The sequence below is a fragment of the Gymnoscopelus braueri genome (genome assembly GCF_963280865.1).
Source record: "Gymnoscopelus braueri genome assembly, chromosome: 6".
NCBI classification, from domain to species: domain Eukaryota; kingdom Metazoa; phylum Chordata; class Actinopteri; order Myctophiformes; family Myctophidae; genus Gymnoscopelus; species Gymnoscopelus braueri.
The window spans coordinates 3687871-3705018 of NC_137607.1; the positions used below are offsets into that span (position 1 = coordinate 3687871).

Below are 17148 nucleotides of genomic sequence, written 5' to 3' on the forward strand. Positions count from 1 at the left end.
AGCTGACACACTGCTGCTAATGTTATGTCATTGTTGTCGGGCAGAAACCTCCTTTCTCCATATTTTAACTTTATGTGTTTTTTGGTAAATGAAGGCCCTATACTTGATCGTACTAGAGCAGTGGTTCTCAAACGTATTCATGTCAAGGACCCCCAAATTGACACTTATTGGCCCGCGGACCCCCATTTGAAAGGATATGCCAGGGACCCCCATATAAGAGAAGATTTTTACGGCTCTGGCAGTGATTCTCAACCATTTTAATTGGGACCCCCAGCTTGACATGCATTAGGCTATGGACCCCCATTTAATGGCATTTCTATCTCTGGGACCCTAATTAATATTGTAAAATCAATGTTAATGTAACTCTGAGAGTGTACAAATGGAACTAAATGGACCCGTTAGGGTCCATTTGGTTCCATTTGTACACTCTCAGAGTTACAGACCCGTTAGGGTCCATTTGGTTCCATGTGTACACTCTCAGAGTTACAGACCCATAAGGGTCCATTTGGTTCCATGTGTACACTCTCAGAGTTACAGACCCATAAGGGTCCATTTGGTTCCTCACTATCCATCATTTAGCTGGAGACCCCCTGGAACCCGCTCAAGGACCCCTGGGGGTCCCCGGACCCCACTTTGAGAACCAATGTACAAGAGCGTCACACAAAAGCATTAAAAGCAGCAGAGCTTGTAGATCTGCTATTTTTGCAAATGTTTTTATTTGAATCCTGAAAAGTAATACTTTTAGACATACCTGTATGAGGTTTCCACCGACAGAGACTATTTAGTATTTACATAGCTTGTTGTTTATCTGGTAAACTAGTTTCTTTGTAGCAGTGAATTGTTTTATTTGCAGCTCTACTCACAGTACGTGACTATTTGCGTTGGTCGACTATAAAGTTCACCTTCATCTACTGTCCTCTGATCTTGCACTTTGTAAGTTGCTCAGGATAAAAGCGACTGTTTAAATGCCTACATTGAAATTGCATTGACACACTGGGAATCATCTGTGTTCACGTCCGGAGACTTGGAGACTTGGCTCAGATCTGAACCCGTTTGATTTGGCGTCAGGAACACGTTGCAGGGTTCGAACCCATGACCTTTCACACACAAAGGTGCATGCTCTAACTGCTGGATTGACTGTGAGAATGAAATGTAAAAATGAATACTGATGGTTGGGGGGGGGGGGGGTCCCCAGCAAACTTAGCAAACTTACTTAATATAGCGTCATTTTAACCACTTTAACAATATTTCATACTTTGGCTTTTCCAAAAAAAAAATGTCGGCATGTGTAGAGAGTCTGACGTATAAGCCAGATCAAATATGAGTGATAGTTAGTTATGAACAATATTGTAAGGATTTCCGGTTAAACATGAGCAAAACAACGAATATTTAAGGCAAACACACACACACACGCACGCACGCACGCACGCACGCACACACACACACACACACACACACGCACATGTGCACACACACACACACACACACACACACACACACACACACACACACACACACACACACACAGAGCATGGATTAAAAACCAGCCAATTTTAATAACACCATCCATCAAAAATGATAAAATCTATTATTGTGTAGCCTGCATGACATTTGCAAATTAGCCAGTGTACTCAGACACTTGCCCAGTGCCGCGCTATGAGCTTGTAGATCTGCTAAAAAAATGTTTAATCGTGAAAATTGTGCAAATCTTGGAATATGTATTTGTTAAAGCGAACATTTGTAAAATATTTAGTTCCAGGACCCCCAGAGGCAAAGATTTGAGTTACAAATGTAAAAAAAAATCTAATTTGCAAAAATGTTCATGATTTTTTAAATCATGAAAAAATCATGATTTTATTTTTTTGGAACACTCAACACGTCGCGCTATGAGCTTGTAGATCTGCTATTTTTGAATAGCCAAATAAATCTAAAATGACACAGATGCGTTTCCGGATTGAATGGGTTTAAGGACTGATAGTAGCCATATATGTATCTATTTAATTAGGGAGCCTAGATAAAGACTTCCTGTCTGTGAACTTTAGTATCAAGCCCATGGGATGAAAAATAAATACATCCTGTAGGCCCATTACAGGATTTCTCATTCTTTTTTAGAACATTTTAATGACTTTAAAATGTTCTCATAATAATAAGAAACATTTGGAAAACAATGAGAAATGTTCTGAAAATAATGACATTATTTTAAGTCATTGTTTTGAGATACTATGTCATTATTATTTTAGTTTAAAATGACATACACTGGGAAAAGTACTTGTAAAGATTTTTACTTAAATAAAAGTATCAATGCTGCAAAAAAGTCCGGAGTTCAAACTTTACTTGATTAAAAGTACAAAAGTATTGGCATCAAAATGTACTTAAAGTACCAAAAGTGAAAGTACTCATTATGCAGAATGTCCCAATTCAAGTTTTAGTACTTGAGTGCATGTAATACGGGCGCGTTCGAAAATACAGCACTGAGCGCACTGGCCAATACAAACTAATAGGCGAGTGTGCTCCGGTGCGTAATTTCCGAACGCACCCCTAGTTACTTTACACCACTGCACTGCCTGCCATCACTATGGCGGAAATGGGCTTCCATAGCCATGGCTCATCTGTCACAAGCGTCATGGAACCACTTCCTGATTTACAATTCTTTTTTTACATTTACAGTTACATCTACATAAACGTTCAGATTTCAAATATAAAGTACTGAACCCCACGGCCACGGATGTAACAAGTTGAGCCGCAAAAGGTCTAAGTACCTTTATATTCCGTATTGTTTAATAAAAAGCTTTTTAATCCGATCACCAGCCATTTTCTCTAAATTTTCTTCGATGCTTTCAACTATGCGACACTATTGGTTGGGACGTGTATTGCACTCTGATCCATACTTGTGCGACGGTCCCTTAGTTCCCAGAAGGAGGTAGGCATGTTCTTTCTTCTTAACAATGACAACAGTGAGTCCACGTTTTTGTGTCTCTGTGTAAAAGTCACTCTTCACACCTGATCGCCGTCGTCTCGTCTGCCATTGTTCTGACTGACTTGTGCAGAGGTAAAAAAGCAGTTAAAATCCATCCAACATCCACAGAAACCAACTTAGCCTCCATGTTTAAACCCTAACCAACCCTTTAGACCCCTAACCCTGGATGGGACGCTTGTTAGAGGACATGGATTATCATACAAATCAAAATAATGAAGAATGGATGACACGTTTACCCGAGGATCTGTGGGACACTCCCCTTACACAGCTCTCTATACCTGGTAAATATGTCCATTACACACCTGTCTATACCTGGTAAATATGTCCATTACACACCTGTCTATACCTGGTAAATATGTCCATTACACACCTGTCTATACCTGGTAAATATGTCCATTACACACCTGTCTATACCTGGTAAATATGTCCATTATTACACACCTCTCTATACCTGGTATATATGTCCAGCCTGAATGAGTTAACACTATAGTGGCTTTTCCAAATTAATCAGTGATGTAAAGTAACTAAGTACTTTTACTCAAGTACTGTACTTAAGTACAAGTTTGAGGCATTTTTACTTTACTTGAGTATTTCCAATTTTCAATACTTTTACTTCTACTCCACTACATCTCAGAGGCAAATAGTATACTTTTACTCCACTGTAATTATTTGAAAACTTTAGGTTACTAGTTACTTTATAGATATAAATGATTGTATCATAAAACTTACATTAACCCCTTCAGCCCTGTTTTGTACCTAGGCTATTTGAAAATAGCACATCTACAAGCTAACGTGTTGTGAGCTTGTAGATCTGCTATTTTCAAACATTTTAGTACTTTTACTTTTGGTACTTTAAGTATATTTTGATGCCAATACTTTTGTACTTTTACTCAAGTAACATTTTGAACACAGGCCTTTTACTTGTAACAGAGTATTTTTATATTGCAATATTAATACTTTTACTTAAGTAAAACATTTGAGTACTTTTTCCACTACTGGTTATAGTTTTCATGCTGTTTTTGGTAAAAGCAAACCCAGTGGTGGAAAAAGTAGGTAGGGTCACATTTTGTACTTAATTAAAAGTATCAATACCACAATGTAGAAATACTGAGTCCTGTGTTCAATAATTACTTGAAAAAAACATACTTAAAGTACCAAAAGTAAAGTAGTCATTGTGCAGAATGTCCCTTTTCACAAGTTTCCAAAATGTATAAACATCTTTGAAAATAGCAGATCTACAAGCTCACAATGCGTCACGTAACGTTGCGAGGCCTTGCGAGCTTGTAGATCGGCTATTTTCAAATAGCTAAAGTATATATAAGGCTGAAGTGGTTAATGTGTGTTTTGTAATCATAATCTGAAGAGTAACTTGTAATTAAAGTTTTCAAATAATTGTAATGGAGTAAAAGTACAATATTTGCCTCTGAGATGTACATAGTGGAGTAGAAGTATTGGAAATTGGAAATACTCCAATTGTACTTAAAGGTTGAATTTTGGACCACAGTTTTCTTACCATTTCTATGATGTTATGATATCTTAGGATGAATGGTACAGTAGAAAAATTTCATAACTCCATCCCGGGTCCGCCACAGCTTAAAACGTGTTTTTTTGTGAGATCTGACGTTCAAAAAACGGAAGTCTCTCTAGGCGAGATTGAAATCTCGAGATTTCAATCTCGTCTAGAGAGACTTCCTTTTTTTCCCTTTTTTTTTTAAGTACAGTACTTAATTTATTTAATTTCCATCACTGTCAAACCACACGAAACGTAATGACATGAATCTAATGTTGGGTTTTTAATTTAATTCATTGTAATCTGTTGTTCATATTATAGGAAGCCATGACGCCATGAGCTACTGTCTGGACCTCAACTCTCCTCTGCTCAGGTCTGAGTCTGACACCTTGAGGTTCATGGACGGGATGTTCCACTGTTTCACCAGACCTGTCATATTCAGATGGGCTACAACCCAGGTACATGTTACACCAGACCTGTTATATTCAGATGGGCAACAACCCAGGTACATGTTACACCAGACCTGTCATATTCAGATGGGCAACAACCCAGGTACATGTTACACCAGACCTGTTATATTCAGATGGGCCACAACCCAGGTACATGTTTCACCAGACCTGTCATATTCAGATGGGCTACAACCCAGGTACATGTTACACCAGACCTGTTATATTCAGATGGGCCACAACCCAGGTACATGTTTCACCAGACCTGTTATATTCAGATGGGCTACAACCCAGGTACATGTTACACCAGACCTGTTATATTCAGATGGGCTACAACCCAGGTACATGTTTCACTAGCCATGGTTCACATGACGCTTGTATACAGTACAAGCGTCATGGTGCCGAGTCCCCCTGGTTTATAGCGGTGTTCGATTTTTGTTGCATTGCCAACTCTCACATGTACATAAACGTTCAGATTTCAAATATAAAGTGCTTACCCCCGAGCCACGGATGTTACAAGGCGACCCGGACCGCGATAAGTACCCGTATCTCCTGTATTGTTCGATAAAAAGCATTTTAATCCGATCGCCGGCCATTTTCTCCAAATTGTCTCCGATACTTTCAACCATGCGACACTAATGGTTGGGAGGTGTATTGCACTCTGATACATTACCAAAAAATAATAATAATGGCCGGCGATGGGATTAAAATGCTTTTTATTGAACAATACGGGAGATACGGGTACTTATCGCGGTCCGGATCGCCTTGTAACATCCGTGGCTCGGGGGTAAGCACTTTATATTTGAAATCTGAACGTTTATGTACATGTGAGAGTTGGCAATGTAAAAACATCGAACACCGCTATAAACCGGGGGGACTCGGCACCATGACTGTCATGGTATGACAGTCATGTTTCAGGGCTAATGTTTCACCAGACCTGTCATATTCAGATGGGCTACAACCCAGGTACATGTGGTGGACCTCAAATATGTTCATGTCAAGGACCCTCACGTTGGCTGTTCGGAGGCAGAAACCTCCCTTCTCCATATTCTAACTTTTTGTGTTTTTTTGGCAAATTAAAGCCCTACTTGATCCTACAGTGATACATAAAAGCATCAAAAATAGCAGATCTACAAGCTCGTAATCCTGAAAAGTAACCCGACAGAGACTATATGTCATAGGGCTGGTAAATTAATATTTGATATTTGAATTTTCCTCGAATATGGGGAAAAATTTAGATTCGTAGATTCGTAGATTCTTTTTTTATGTTTATTTGACAGGGACAATATGAAAAACAATGTATCAAGTTATAAAAACAAACAAAATATATTTTCTATTGCATCCGAGCACTTGATACATTGTTTTTTGTATTGTCCCTATCGAATAAACATTAAAAAAAAGTCTAACATAAATAAATAATAATAAATAATAATAATATTCGAATATATTTGAATATTAGCCCATTTTTAAGACCAGTATTCTGAGGAATGTTATAACAGCCTTAGTCGTGACCCACTTTTGAGAACCAACCACTGCAGTATGACATAAAGGTACAGTTATGAGTCATAGGGAACTACCAGGAAGTGACATGAATTCCCCTGGGACACGTGTTACAGGTCTAACTAGTCCCTTATGAAAGGACAATACACCAGGTGACAGACAGACGGAACAGCTGCACTAGTCCTGACTGATATATGCTCTAAGTTAGGGGAATGGGAGAGGGGGTTGTCACGGTTACAGGGCCAAATACACACATTATAAGATACACATGCACATTAACCAGCGGAACTCATGGGGCTGTAAAAGACCGAACCAAACCCGGTTGTACCGAACAGAACGGCCCGAATGAACCCATTGAGACATGAGACCGATTCTACAAATGTCTTCTAAATCCCAACAGTATTCTAAAAAACATACGTTTCTATATCAGTGGTTCTCAAACTTTTTCATGTCAAGGACCCCCAAAATTATTTGTATTTGGCGGCGGACCCCCATCTAAAAAAAAAATGTTCCAGGGACCCCCCAGAAGCAAAGATTTGAGTTACAAATGTTCGCTTTAAAAAATATATATATTCAAAGATTTGCACACATTTTCAAGTTTTTTCAAAAATAGCAGATATACAAGCTCATAGCGCGGCACTCGGTGCCGCGCTATGAGCTTGTATATCTGCTATTTTTGAATAGCCAAAGTGTAAAATAATTATTTTTTTTAGCTCAAATAAAAAATGACACAGATGCGTTCCAGGTCCTAATGGGTTAATTGAAATGTGTGTGTTTTTATTGCAGAACTAAAAGGCAGAGTTTCACACCAACATATTAAGCTGGTGCTCCATTAACCCATTCACAACAACACCACCGCACGTTCAGCGCCGCGTTGGGGAAGAGGAGCGCTTGTTTTTCTCATCTCAACCTCCTTAAAGGGGAAATCCACCCATTTTCAATATTTAACTATGTCATTAATATAGCATAAAGGAGTTGTGTGGAAATAAGAAAAAATTAAAAAAAAAATTAACATTGCAAAAAAATGTAACATTGCAAAAAAATTAACATTGCAAATTACACCATGATGAGTCATCACAGTGTAATTTGCAATGTTAATTTTTTTGCAATGTTAAATTTTTTTGCAATGTTAATTTTTTTTTTAATTTTTTCTTATTTCCACACAACTCCTTTATGCTATATTAATGACATAGTTAAATATTGAAAATGGGTGGATTTCCCCTTTAATAGTGAACAGTATATTTAGCTTCTACGGTGCTTTTGTTTTTAACCCGCTTCGAAACGGAATGTGCAATGAAAAAGTTCACATTTCAAACGGCCTATATGTGTATAGGGTTACAGTGATAGATTGCCCTATATTCACAGATTTTGCTGGGGACCCCCTGGAACCCCCTCAAGGACCCCTGGGAGTCCACGGACCCCACTTTGAGAACCACTGCCCTCGAAGTTGGGGTATTGTTCAAAGTTTAAACAAAAAAATATGTAGTTTTTATAAATTACAGGGACATTTCTGTTGTTGGAAAAAGTATCAACCGAACCGTGAATACTCAATAACCCCAACATACAAATTCCCCTCATACACATATTCCCTCACACAACACTCGTCTCTGTGCATAACTGTACAAGTTCCCGTTTTACAAAGGTGGCATAGCGGCTCCAGTTCACTGTCACCATAGTTGTTTGATTGGCTCAGTGGTGGAAAAAGTACTCAAATTCTTTACTTAAGTAAAAGTACCAATATTGCAATATAGAAGTACTCTGTTACAAGTAAAAGTCCAGAATTAAAAATTTACTTGAGTTAAAGTACAAAAGTATTGGCATCAAAATGTACTTAAAGTACCAAAAGTAAAAGTACAAAAATATTAGAAAATAGCCGATCTACAAGTAGATCGGCTATTTTCAAATAGCCTATGTACAAAATAGGGCTAAAGGGTTAATGTATGTTTCATAATATAATAATTTATATCTGAAAAGTAACTAGTAAGTTTTCAAATAATTGTAGTGGATTGAAAGTACAATATTTGCCTCTGAGATGTAGTGGAGTAGAAGTAAAAGTATTGGAAATTGGAAATACTCAAGTAAAGTACAAATACCTAAAAAAGTACTTAAGTAAATTTAGTTACTTAGTTACTTTACACCACTGTTGGTTTGGCAGCAGATTTGAACCGGAAAGCGGAAACACATTATGACAGCTTCATGTGTGTGTGGAACAGGAAACAGGTATACATACCATTTCCTGGACACCTGGGTCTACAGTTATGCACAGAGCCTATACATGGGCTTCTCAAATGTTCTAATTTCAAGGACCCCCAGTTTGGTATGCATTAAGGACACTGACCCCCCATAACTCTGAGAGTGTACAAATGGAACCAAATGGACCCGCAAGGGTCCATTTGGTTCCATTTGTACACTCTCTGAGTTACAGGCCCCTAAAGGTCCCCCTGGGGGTCCCGGACCCCTCTGTGAGAACCAGCGCTATAAGCACAATAACAGAACGATAACGTGGTGGTGCATCCCTGAGTTCATGCTGGGAGTCCTTCCTCAGCGAGTTAACAGCCCTGAAAGCAGTTTAACAGCCTTGAATGGAACAATACGCAGTTTAAACCTATTTCTTCTACTTCTTAAACGCTTCTCCTCCATTCAGGATAAGAGCATCGTGGAGCAGCTTTCAATGGGCATTCGCTACTTCGACCTTCGCATCGCACAGAAACCTGACGAGTCATCCAGCTTCCTGTATTTCACACACGTCATCTACACGTATTTAACAGTTCTGGTGAGTATAGGGGCTTAGACATGAGAGCTGCAACTATTGATAACTATTTATTATTTTCTTAGTGATTATTCTATCGATTACTTTTTCGATTAATCAAATACTCAAGAAGCGTGTGTTTTTAATCCTTTGTTTGACTTTATATAATATCAACAAATCGACCCAAATCTTTTACTTTTTATAACCACGTAAGCAATATTTCATACTTTGTTATACAACAGTGTCACACAAAAATAGCCAAAGTAGCAGATCTACAAGCTCACAACGCGTTGCATTGTGAGCAGGTAGATTGGCTATTTTCAACAAAAAAACTAAAATTTGTGAAAAAAGCTAAATCTTCCCTCAAAATCGATTATTATTTAGAAAATGAATTATATTTTTTTGTTATCAATTGTTTTTATTCATTAATATAACAAAACCAATCCAATTATTCCAGCATAATATAACATAATTTTAAATAATCGATTACATTGATTATTTTGATTAACTTTTGCAATGTATACATTGATTTTAATAACTTGTTCCATTTGCAGGTTGTATTTACATGAATTGTACAAATATAAACATGTCGCATGTGTCATGTCTTTGTAGGAAACCCTGACATCAGTGGAGTCATGGCTGGACTCTCACCCAAAGGAGATTGTTATTCTGGCCTGCAGCCATTTTGAGGGACTGAGCGACCAGCTCCATCAATCCTTCATTAAGTCTCTGAAGAAACTCTTTGGCTCCAAACTCTGTCCACGTAAAGTGAGTTTACTCCTTGTCAAAGTGTTATTGGTACAACTTGATTGTCTCCTGCTTTCATTCATCTTTAGATGAAATAGTTCAAGCAGTTCCAGCAGCACGAACCCTAGCGTCTCTCTACTCTCTACCCATTCAGCTATGGTTGCCCATTAGTGTTGATTTTGACAGCAAATTTTGATTCAGTTTTAGTAATAGTCTTTTGAATCAAATTCCTTTTAGTTTTTGTCTGAAATGTTATACTGTTAGTCTAGTTTTAGTCGACTAAATATCATAAGATTATAGTCGACTAAATCTACAGTTGATTTAGTCGACCAAAACGTATTTTGGCGGTGCCTTGATGGTGCTCGTAATGGCTGATTTTACACTTGGTTGCATGCTGAAAATAGCCGATCTACAAGCTCACAACGCGTCGCAGCACGACCCGTTGTGAGCTTTCACATCTCCTATTTTCAGAGCGCAACACCTGATTGCAACCAAACATAAAATGACTTGTCTTGTAGTTCTACTGGATCTCTTCTCCACTAGTCTCTCTCTAACATTTTAGTCTAGTTTTTATTTGTTGACGAAATTGGCAATATATTTAGTCTTAGTTTTAGTCATCATAGCTTAGTTTTTATCTAGTTTTCTCGAGTGAAAAAAGGTAGCCGACCAACATTTTTCTTCATAGTTTCAGTCGACGAAATCAACACTGCTGCCCAGTAGCACACACAGGACATCTGTCGATCCCTTCTTTACGACACCCTATAGCCATGGATCCAAGTGTCCTAGACTTTTCTCCCTCCTGGCTCCCAATCAGTGAAATAAACTCCCCCCTCAGTCAGAGGTGCAGCCAGAGGCACGTTTTCTGCTGCAGTCTGAATACTCACCTCTTCAGACTCCACCTCACCCCACTCTCCTCCTTGTGGCCTATCACTTTATTGTTTGACTATGTTTTGAGATGCTTGTTATTCTATGCAGATAAATGTTGGTCGCTTCAACATATACAGTATCTTGTGTTTTGTTATTTGGATATGCTTTGTTTGACCACAAATGCTAAGCATGTTATTTAGATAGCACGTTGTTTATACATACGCCACGTTTGATGATTACCCGCTATCCTAGTTTCTTTGTAGCACTAAATAGTTTTCTACTTTGGACCATTTACCCTGTTGTTGTTTTTTGACTAGGGTTCATTCCATCTATTCTGATCTTACATAAGAGCATCTCTGCTAAGTGCCTGCATGTTTAATTGCAGTGTAACTTCAGACAGCATTCTGCTCTAGTGTGTCCTGGCTTTTTAAGTGCTGCTTCTTGGACCCAGTTCACTTCTTCAGCAGCACGAATAACACATAACAGCCATGGGCGGGGGGGGCGGGGGGGCGGGGGGGCATGGTGGCGGCCATAGCTGTGTGGGCAGAGAGGTCGCCTGGGAAACAGAAAGTCCCCGGTTCATACTGTACGTGTCGTAGTGTCCCCGAGCAAGACACTTAAAGGTATAGTTCACCCCAAAATTACTTTTTTTCTATCAATTAGTCACCCCATGGAGACTGGAATTCATGGGTATTTTTTTTTTTTTTGTCTCATTCCTAAGCCAATAGTTTGATGACCGGCAGCGGTTCCGGTAGGAGACACAAAGAGTCTCCTTTGTGTCTCCTACGGGAACCGCTGCCTAGCGGTCCGCTGGTCATCAAACTATTGGCTTAGGAATGAGACAAAAAAATCCCAAATATCCATGAATTCAAGTCTCCATGGGGTGACTAATCCATAGAAAAAAAAAATGTTTGGGGGGGTGAACTAACCCTTTCTACCCTAGCTGTGTTTGATGTATTATTTATTTATGAGGAGGAGGAGGAGGAGGAGGAGGAGGAGGAGGAGGAGTAGTAGTATAGTTGTCGTCGTCCAATTGAGGAGCTTCCTACTTTGTATTTCCTTTTCATTATTTTGGACCAGTTTCTGAACTTGGAAACCTCTCCCCCTGAGTGGTATTTGTGGTTTGCCTTACGGCTTACAGATTGTCCCTCTCTTCTTGTCTTACGGCTTACAGATTGTCCCTCTCTTCTTGTCTTACGGCCTACAGATTGTCCCTCTCTTCTTGCCGTACGGCGTTCAGATTGTCCCTCTCTTCTTGCCGTACGGTGTACACATTGTCCCTCTCTTCTTGCCGTACGGTGTACACATTGTCCCTCTCTTCTTGTCTTACGGCCTACAGATTGTCCCTCTCTTCTTGCCGTACGGCGTTCAGATTGTCCCTCTCTTCTTGCCGTACGGTGTACACATTGTCCCTCTCTTCTTGCCGTACGGCGTACACATTGTCCCTCTCTTCTTGCCGTACGGTGTACACATTGTCCCTCTCTTCTTGCCTTACGGCTTACAGATTGTCCCTCTCTTCTTGCCGTACGGCGTACAGATTGTCCCTCTCTTCTCTCCTCCTTCAGGAAGCAGCGGTGACGTTGAGGACCTTGTGGTCATGTGGTCATCAGGTGCTGCTGTCCTATGACGACCAGGCAGCGGTCAGCCACCAGGAGCTGTGGCCGGCCATCCCTTACTGGTGGGCCGACGAACCCACGGCCCAGGGTGTCATCACATACCTGGACCGGAAGAAACACCTGGGACGACCAGGTACACAGTACAACACTATGAATAAACACCTAGAAACACCTGGGACGACCAGGTACACAGTACAACACTATGAATAAACACCTAGAAACACCTGAGACGACCAGGTACACAGTACAACACTATGAATAAACACCTAGAAACACCTGGGACGACCAGGTACACAGTACAACACTATGAATAAACACCTAGAAACACCTGGGACGACCAGGTACACAGTACAACACTATGAATAAACACCTAGAAACACCTGGGATGACCAGGTACACAGTACAACACGTCACTGAAACACATCTGGTTACTCGTTGATCTGTGGATTTAGGAAATGATATAGTGGATAGTTTAACCACTTGAACCCTAGCGTCCCTATTCAACATTTGGTGAAAATAGCACATCTACGAGTAGAGATGTACCCATACCTAGGCCTGTCACAATTGTTACATAATTGCCTAATCGTAATTATTTTAGATAATCGCAATTACTTTAGTATAGTCGTCATAATCGTTTCCATGTTGAAAAATGTTCAGACATAAAAAAAATTAAAAAAGCAAAATGACGCGATCTGCTACTTTTTGCTATTGTAGATAGCTTGTAGATCTGCTTATCTACAAGCAGATCTGTAGATCTGCTTGTAGATAAGCTTGTAGATCAGCTATTTGTGCCATTTGTGCCATTTTTGGGAAATTATTAAATCTGTCAGTAATTTGATGAACCCTAAAAACCAAACAGAAATTAAAATTGTATTGTTCAATGGCCAAACGCACAATTAAATCGTTAATCGTAATTATTTGTGTGACAATTAATCGTCAACTTAACCCATTGAGACCCATTGAGTCATTTTTTTATTTGAGCTAAAAAGCATTATTTTACACTTTGGCTATTCAAAAATAGCAGATCTACAAGCTCGTAGCACGGCACTCGGTGCCATGCTACGAGCTTGTATGTCTGCTATTTTTGAAAAATCCTGAAAATATGTGCAAACCTTTGAATATATATTGTTTTAAAGCGAACATTTTAACTCAAAATCTTTACATCTGGGGGGTCCCTGGAACAACATATTTTGAGATGGGGGTCCGCGGCCAAATACATACATATCATGTTGGGGGTCCTTGACATGAAAAAGTTTGAGAACCACTGACATAGCAACATATGTTTTTTTTTTCAGAAAACTGTTAGGATTTAGAAGACATTTTGTAGAATGGGCTTCAGGTCTCAATGGGTTAAATGGTGACAGCCCTAACTGTGCGCTGACTGTTGTTTCTGTCCCAGAGGGCTTGTTCGTCTCAGGTCTGAACCTGACGGCTGAGAGGAGCTTCATGGCCGTCCACCCACATCAGTCCCTGAGGACGCTGACCACCACCAACTGGGCGTGTCTGAGGGAGTGGCTGCAGGAGCAGACGCCCGGATCCCAGCGCGACTCTCTCAACATCATCGCCGGAGACTTCGTGGGACCCGTCCCGTTCTGTCCTCTGGTCATCGCGCTCAACCACAAACTGCTGAGGAAAAAGACCCTTTAGATACAAGGACTTTGATTGGCTGTAAATATGCCAGTTCTGTCATGACAGCTATATTGACATAGATAGGCACAGGTGTTCAAAGTGGGGCCCATGGACCCCACTTTGAGGGGGTTCCGGACAGAGGGTCCCCTGCTAAATGAGTTAATATAGCACCAAAATCAGTTTAACCACTTTAACCCTAGTTTATCACTCGGCTATTTCGAAAATAGCCGATTTACAAGCTCACATCACGTTGTGAGTTTGCAGATCAGCTATTTTCGAGAAAAAAAGAGAATTTGACATTACAAAATTAACATTATACAACTATTTATGCTAATACTGCTGCTATGAAAAAGGTCAATTAGTAGTAGTTCCAAATACTGTATAGCTGCAATGTAGACTCCTACAAGACTGTAGGCTACAAGACTGCCTGGTAGCAACTGACCTTTTTTATAAGTTAACAGGGCCAGAGGGTGATCATTTTGTGGTGAGCATTGTACCATTGATTTATTATTATTAGTCACAAGACACCAAGAAAATAGCATCTGATCAGCTGATTGGACACGGTGACTTCCTTCTTTCTACAGAGAGGACGACGTCACGCACGGCACGGTCACAGCCGAAGCACTTTAGCCGTTTGGTAACGATCGTCTCTGTTCGGGGAGGAAACCTCATTACGGCCAAAACTGTCACTTTTCATGATTCAAATTCAAAAGCATCAAAAGTATCTCAAAAGTATACTTTTGATGCTTTTGTGTGACGCTGTACTGTGATCAAGTAGGGCGTTGATTTACGAGAAAAAAAATAAAAAAGTTGGATATATGGAGATAAGAGGTTTACTGTAGTGCAGGGGCAGGTATTGACACTAACACCTGCCCGCCTGCCCGGGGCAGGTAAATAAGATGGTAGGCCAGGTGAAGTTTGCTATCTGGTTGCCCCACGGGCAGGTGCACATGTTGTCTCTCCAGCTCTTTTTATTAAACAGAAAATGCCTTTTCGAGTCAGGATACCAATCTTATTGAATCAGGACAGAGAACTCAGACAGGATACAGATTAAACAAGTGGAAATTGGAATTGATGACACAAAGAAAAGAGCATGTAAAATTGGAACTGGAACATTATAAAAATGAAGCTGATAAATGGGTACTCTCTCCTGATTGGCTGAAATGTTGTCACCTAACTGGAAATGTATTTTCTGTCTATCAAAGAGCTGGAGAGACAGAGAGACCCCTGTTACTGAACAAACACTCTATAGCAATGAGTACTATCAGAATATAGAGCTTTAACCCATAACAAAACCCTTTTTGTTTTAACCAAAAAATATCACTTACCCTACCTTCAACCCATAGTCATATTCATAGCTATTTAGATATTTGGCATACATATTGAGGTATGACATTTTTTTATCGTGCAGCCCCATAATCCGCAAGTCGAAAGTAAAGAAATAAGTGTTTAATTGAACGGTAATTCAAATTTAACCTATAATTTTATAAAGGACGATTTACTTTTCGGGCAAGTGGGCAAGACCTGTGGGCAAGTAGAAAATGACCTGTACTTGCCCGACGGGCAAGTGCCTCTGAGACCTCAGTGTCAACCCCTGAGGGGTCTTCAACAGGGGGTCCGGGACCCATAGGGGGTCCTCAGAGTTACTACAGGGGTTCCGGGACCCATAGGGGGTCCTCAGAGTTACTACAGGGGGTCCGCCAAATCTTTGTGTGATATATATTATATATATTTTTTTTCCTTAACCACTTGAACCCTAGCATCCCTTTTCTGAAGAGAACCTTTACCAAAAATAGCCACTTCAGCACTTTCACTTTAAAAATCTTTCAGAAATAGTGAGAAGAGCAGATCTACAAGCTCACGTGTCGTGACGATGCGGCGCGTCGTGAGCCTGTAGATCAGCTATTTTACACTACTTTTGTGCGGCATTCTTATAAGAAGTAGGGCATTAGTTTACACAAAAAAAAGTGAAAATGTGAAATATGGACTTACAGTGTTTATGTCGTCCTGTTTGTTTACAATAATACACACGGTAACAATGTGCAGTTACTGTACATTACTGTTCTGTTGTTGTTCATTAACTAATCCAGGGACGTCACAGGCTCTATGAAGGTGGGGGGGGTGGACTTTCGGTGGACTATACCCCTTATTTTACACTTTGGCTATTCAAAAATAGCAGATATACAAGCTCATAGCGCGGCACCGAGTGCCGCGCTATGAGCTTGTAGATCTGCTATTTTTGAAAAATCGTGAAAAACATTTGTAACTGTCAAATGTAAACACATTTTGTAATTTCAAAATTTTGTGTTTTTTGGGCGGATTTTGTTAGTTTTTTTTCGTGTTTTGGTTACTTTATTTCGGTTTTAGGGTTAGGTTATTTAATTCTTATTTTTGCCTGATTTTACCGATTTATTATTTTAAAAAAAAGTTAAATTTTTATTTTTTCAAAAAGTGGGGGGTATGAAATCACATATCTGTGAGAGTGAGGGTGTCGCGTCGTACGGTACGCACAGTGAATGGCCGTGACGCCCCTGATCTCATAAAACATATATGGATTCATCCAACTTCCTGTATGACTGGACATGTACTGTCACTTGTTAAAAGTTGGTAAAGTGCAGTCAAATTTCATGTGCATTTAATTATTTCTATGTACTTTCTTTGATTGGTTGTAGCCTTCAAATGCTGTCAATTCAAATGAATAAGAAAATCTGTTTCATGGGTCTTAAACAGAATGCGATTTTTTTTCTTCTTCTTTAAAACCCATTAAAACCGGGAAAGCATCCGTGTTATTTTAGATTGTTTGCGTTGGCTATTCAAAAATAGCAGATCTACAAGCTCACAGCGCGTCGCGTTGTGGGCTTGTAGATTAAATTGGGCTGATTTTTTAATTGGGCTGAAGTGGTTAATGTGTTTTGTAATAAATACATAAATAAACAGTTGTTCTTGTGGATATTTGCCTCTGAGACGTAGTGGAGTAGAAGTAAAGGTATAGAAAATGGGAAATACTCCGATAAAGTAAATAAAGTACCTCAAAATTCTACTTAAGTAGGCCTAAATGTGCTTAGATACTTTCCACCACTGTCTATTATTTCATAGATCACCATGAT

General features: G+C 39.6%; 1 protein-coding gene across 2 annotated transcripts; it reads left to right on the top strand.

The window, feature by feature from the left end:
* Positions 1–2968: 2968 nt before the first annotated feature.
* LOC308087397 (PI-PLC X domain-containing protein 1-like) lies at positions 2969–16929 on the top strand. Of its 2 annotated transcripts, XR_013933328.1 has the most exons (7): positions 2969–3258; positions 4809–4945; positions 9078–9206; positions 9795–9950; positions 12362–12545; positions 13812–16162; positions 16270–16929. XR_013933328.1 is itself a non-coding variant. In XM_080431202.1 (6 exons), the coding sequence occupies exons 1-6, from the start codon at positions 3144–3146 to the stop codon at positions 14057–14059; spliced, it is 969 nt and encodes a 322-aa protein (XP_080287328.1). In that variant the 5' UTR covers positions 2969–3143; the 3' UTR covers positions 14060–16929. The 2 variants fall into 2 exon arrangements, 1 of the variants encoding a protein (XP_080287328.1); XM_080431202.1 differs by having other exon boundaries at positions 13812–16929.
* The last annotated feature ends 219 nt before the right edge of the window (positions 16930–17148 follow it).

Coding starts and splice junctions, on each gene's coding strand:
- LOC308087397 (XM_080431202.1), top strand. CDS start 3,144: ATGGGACGCTTGTTAGAGGACATGGATTATCATACAAATCAAAATAAT. Junction 3,259..4,808: donor TACACAGCTCTCTATACCTG/GTAAATATGTCC, acceptor TTCATATTATAG/GAAGCCATGACGCCATGAGC. Junction 4,946..9,077: donor TCAGATGGGCTACAACCCAG/GTACATGTTACA, acceptor TCCTCCATTCAG/GATAAGAGCATCGTGGAGCA.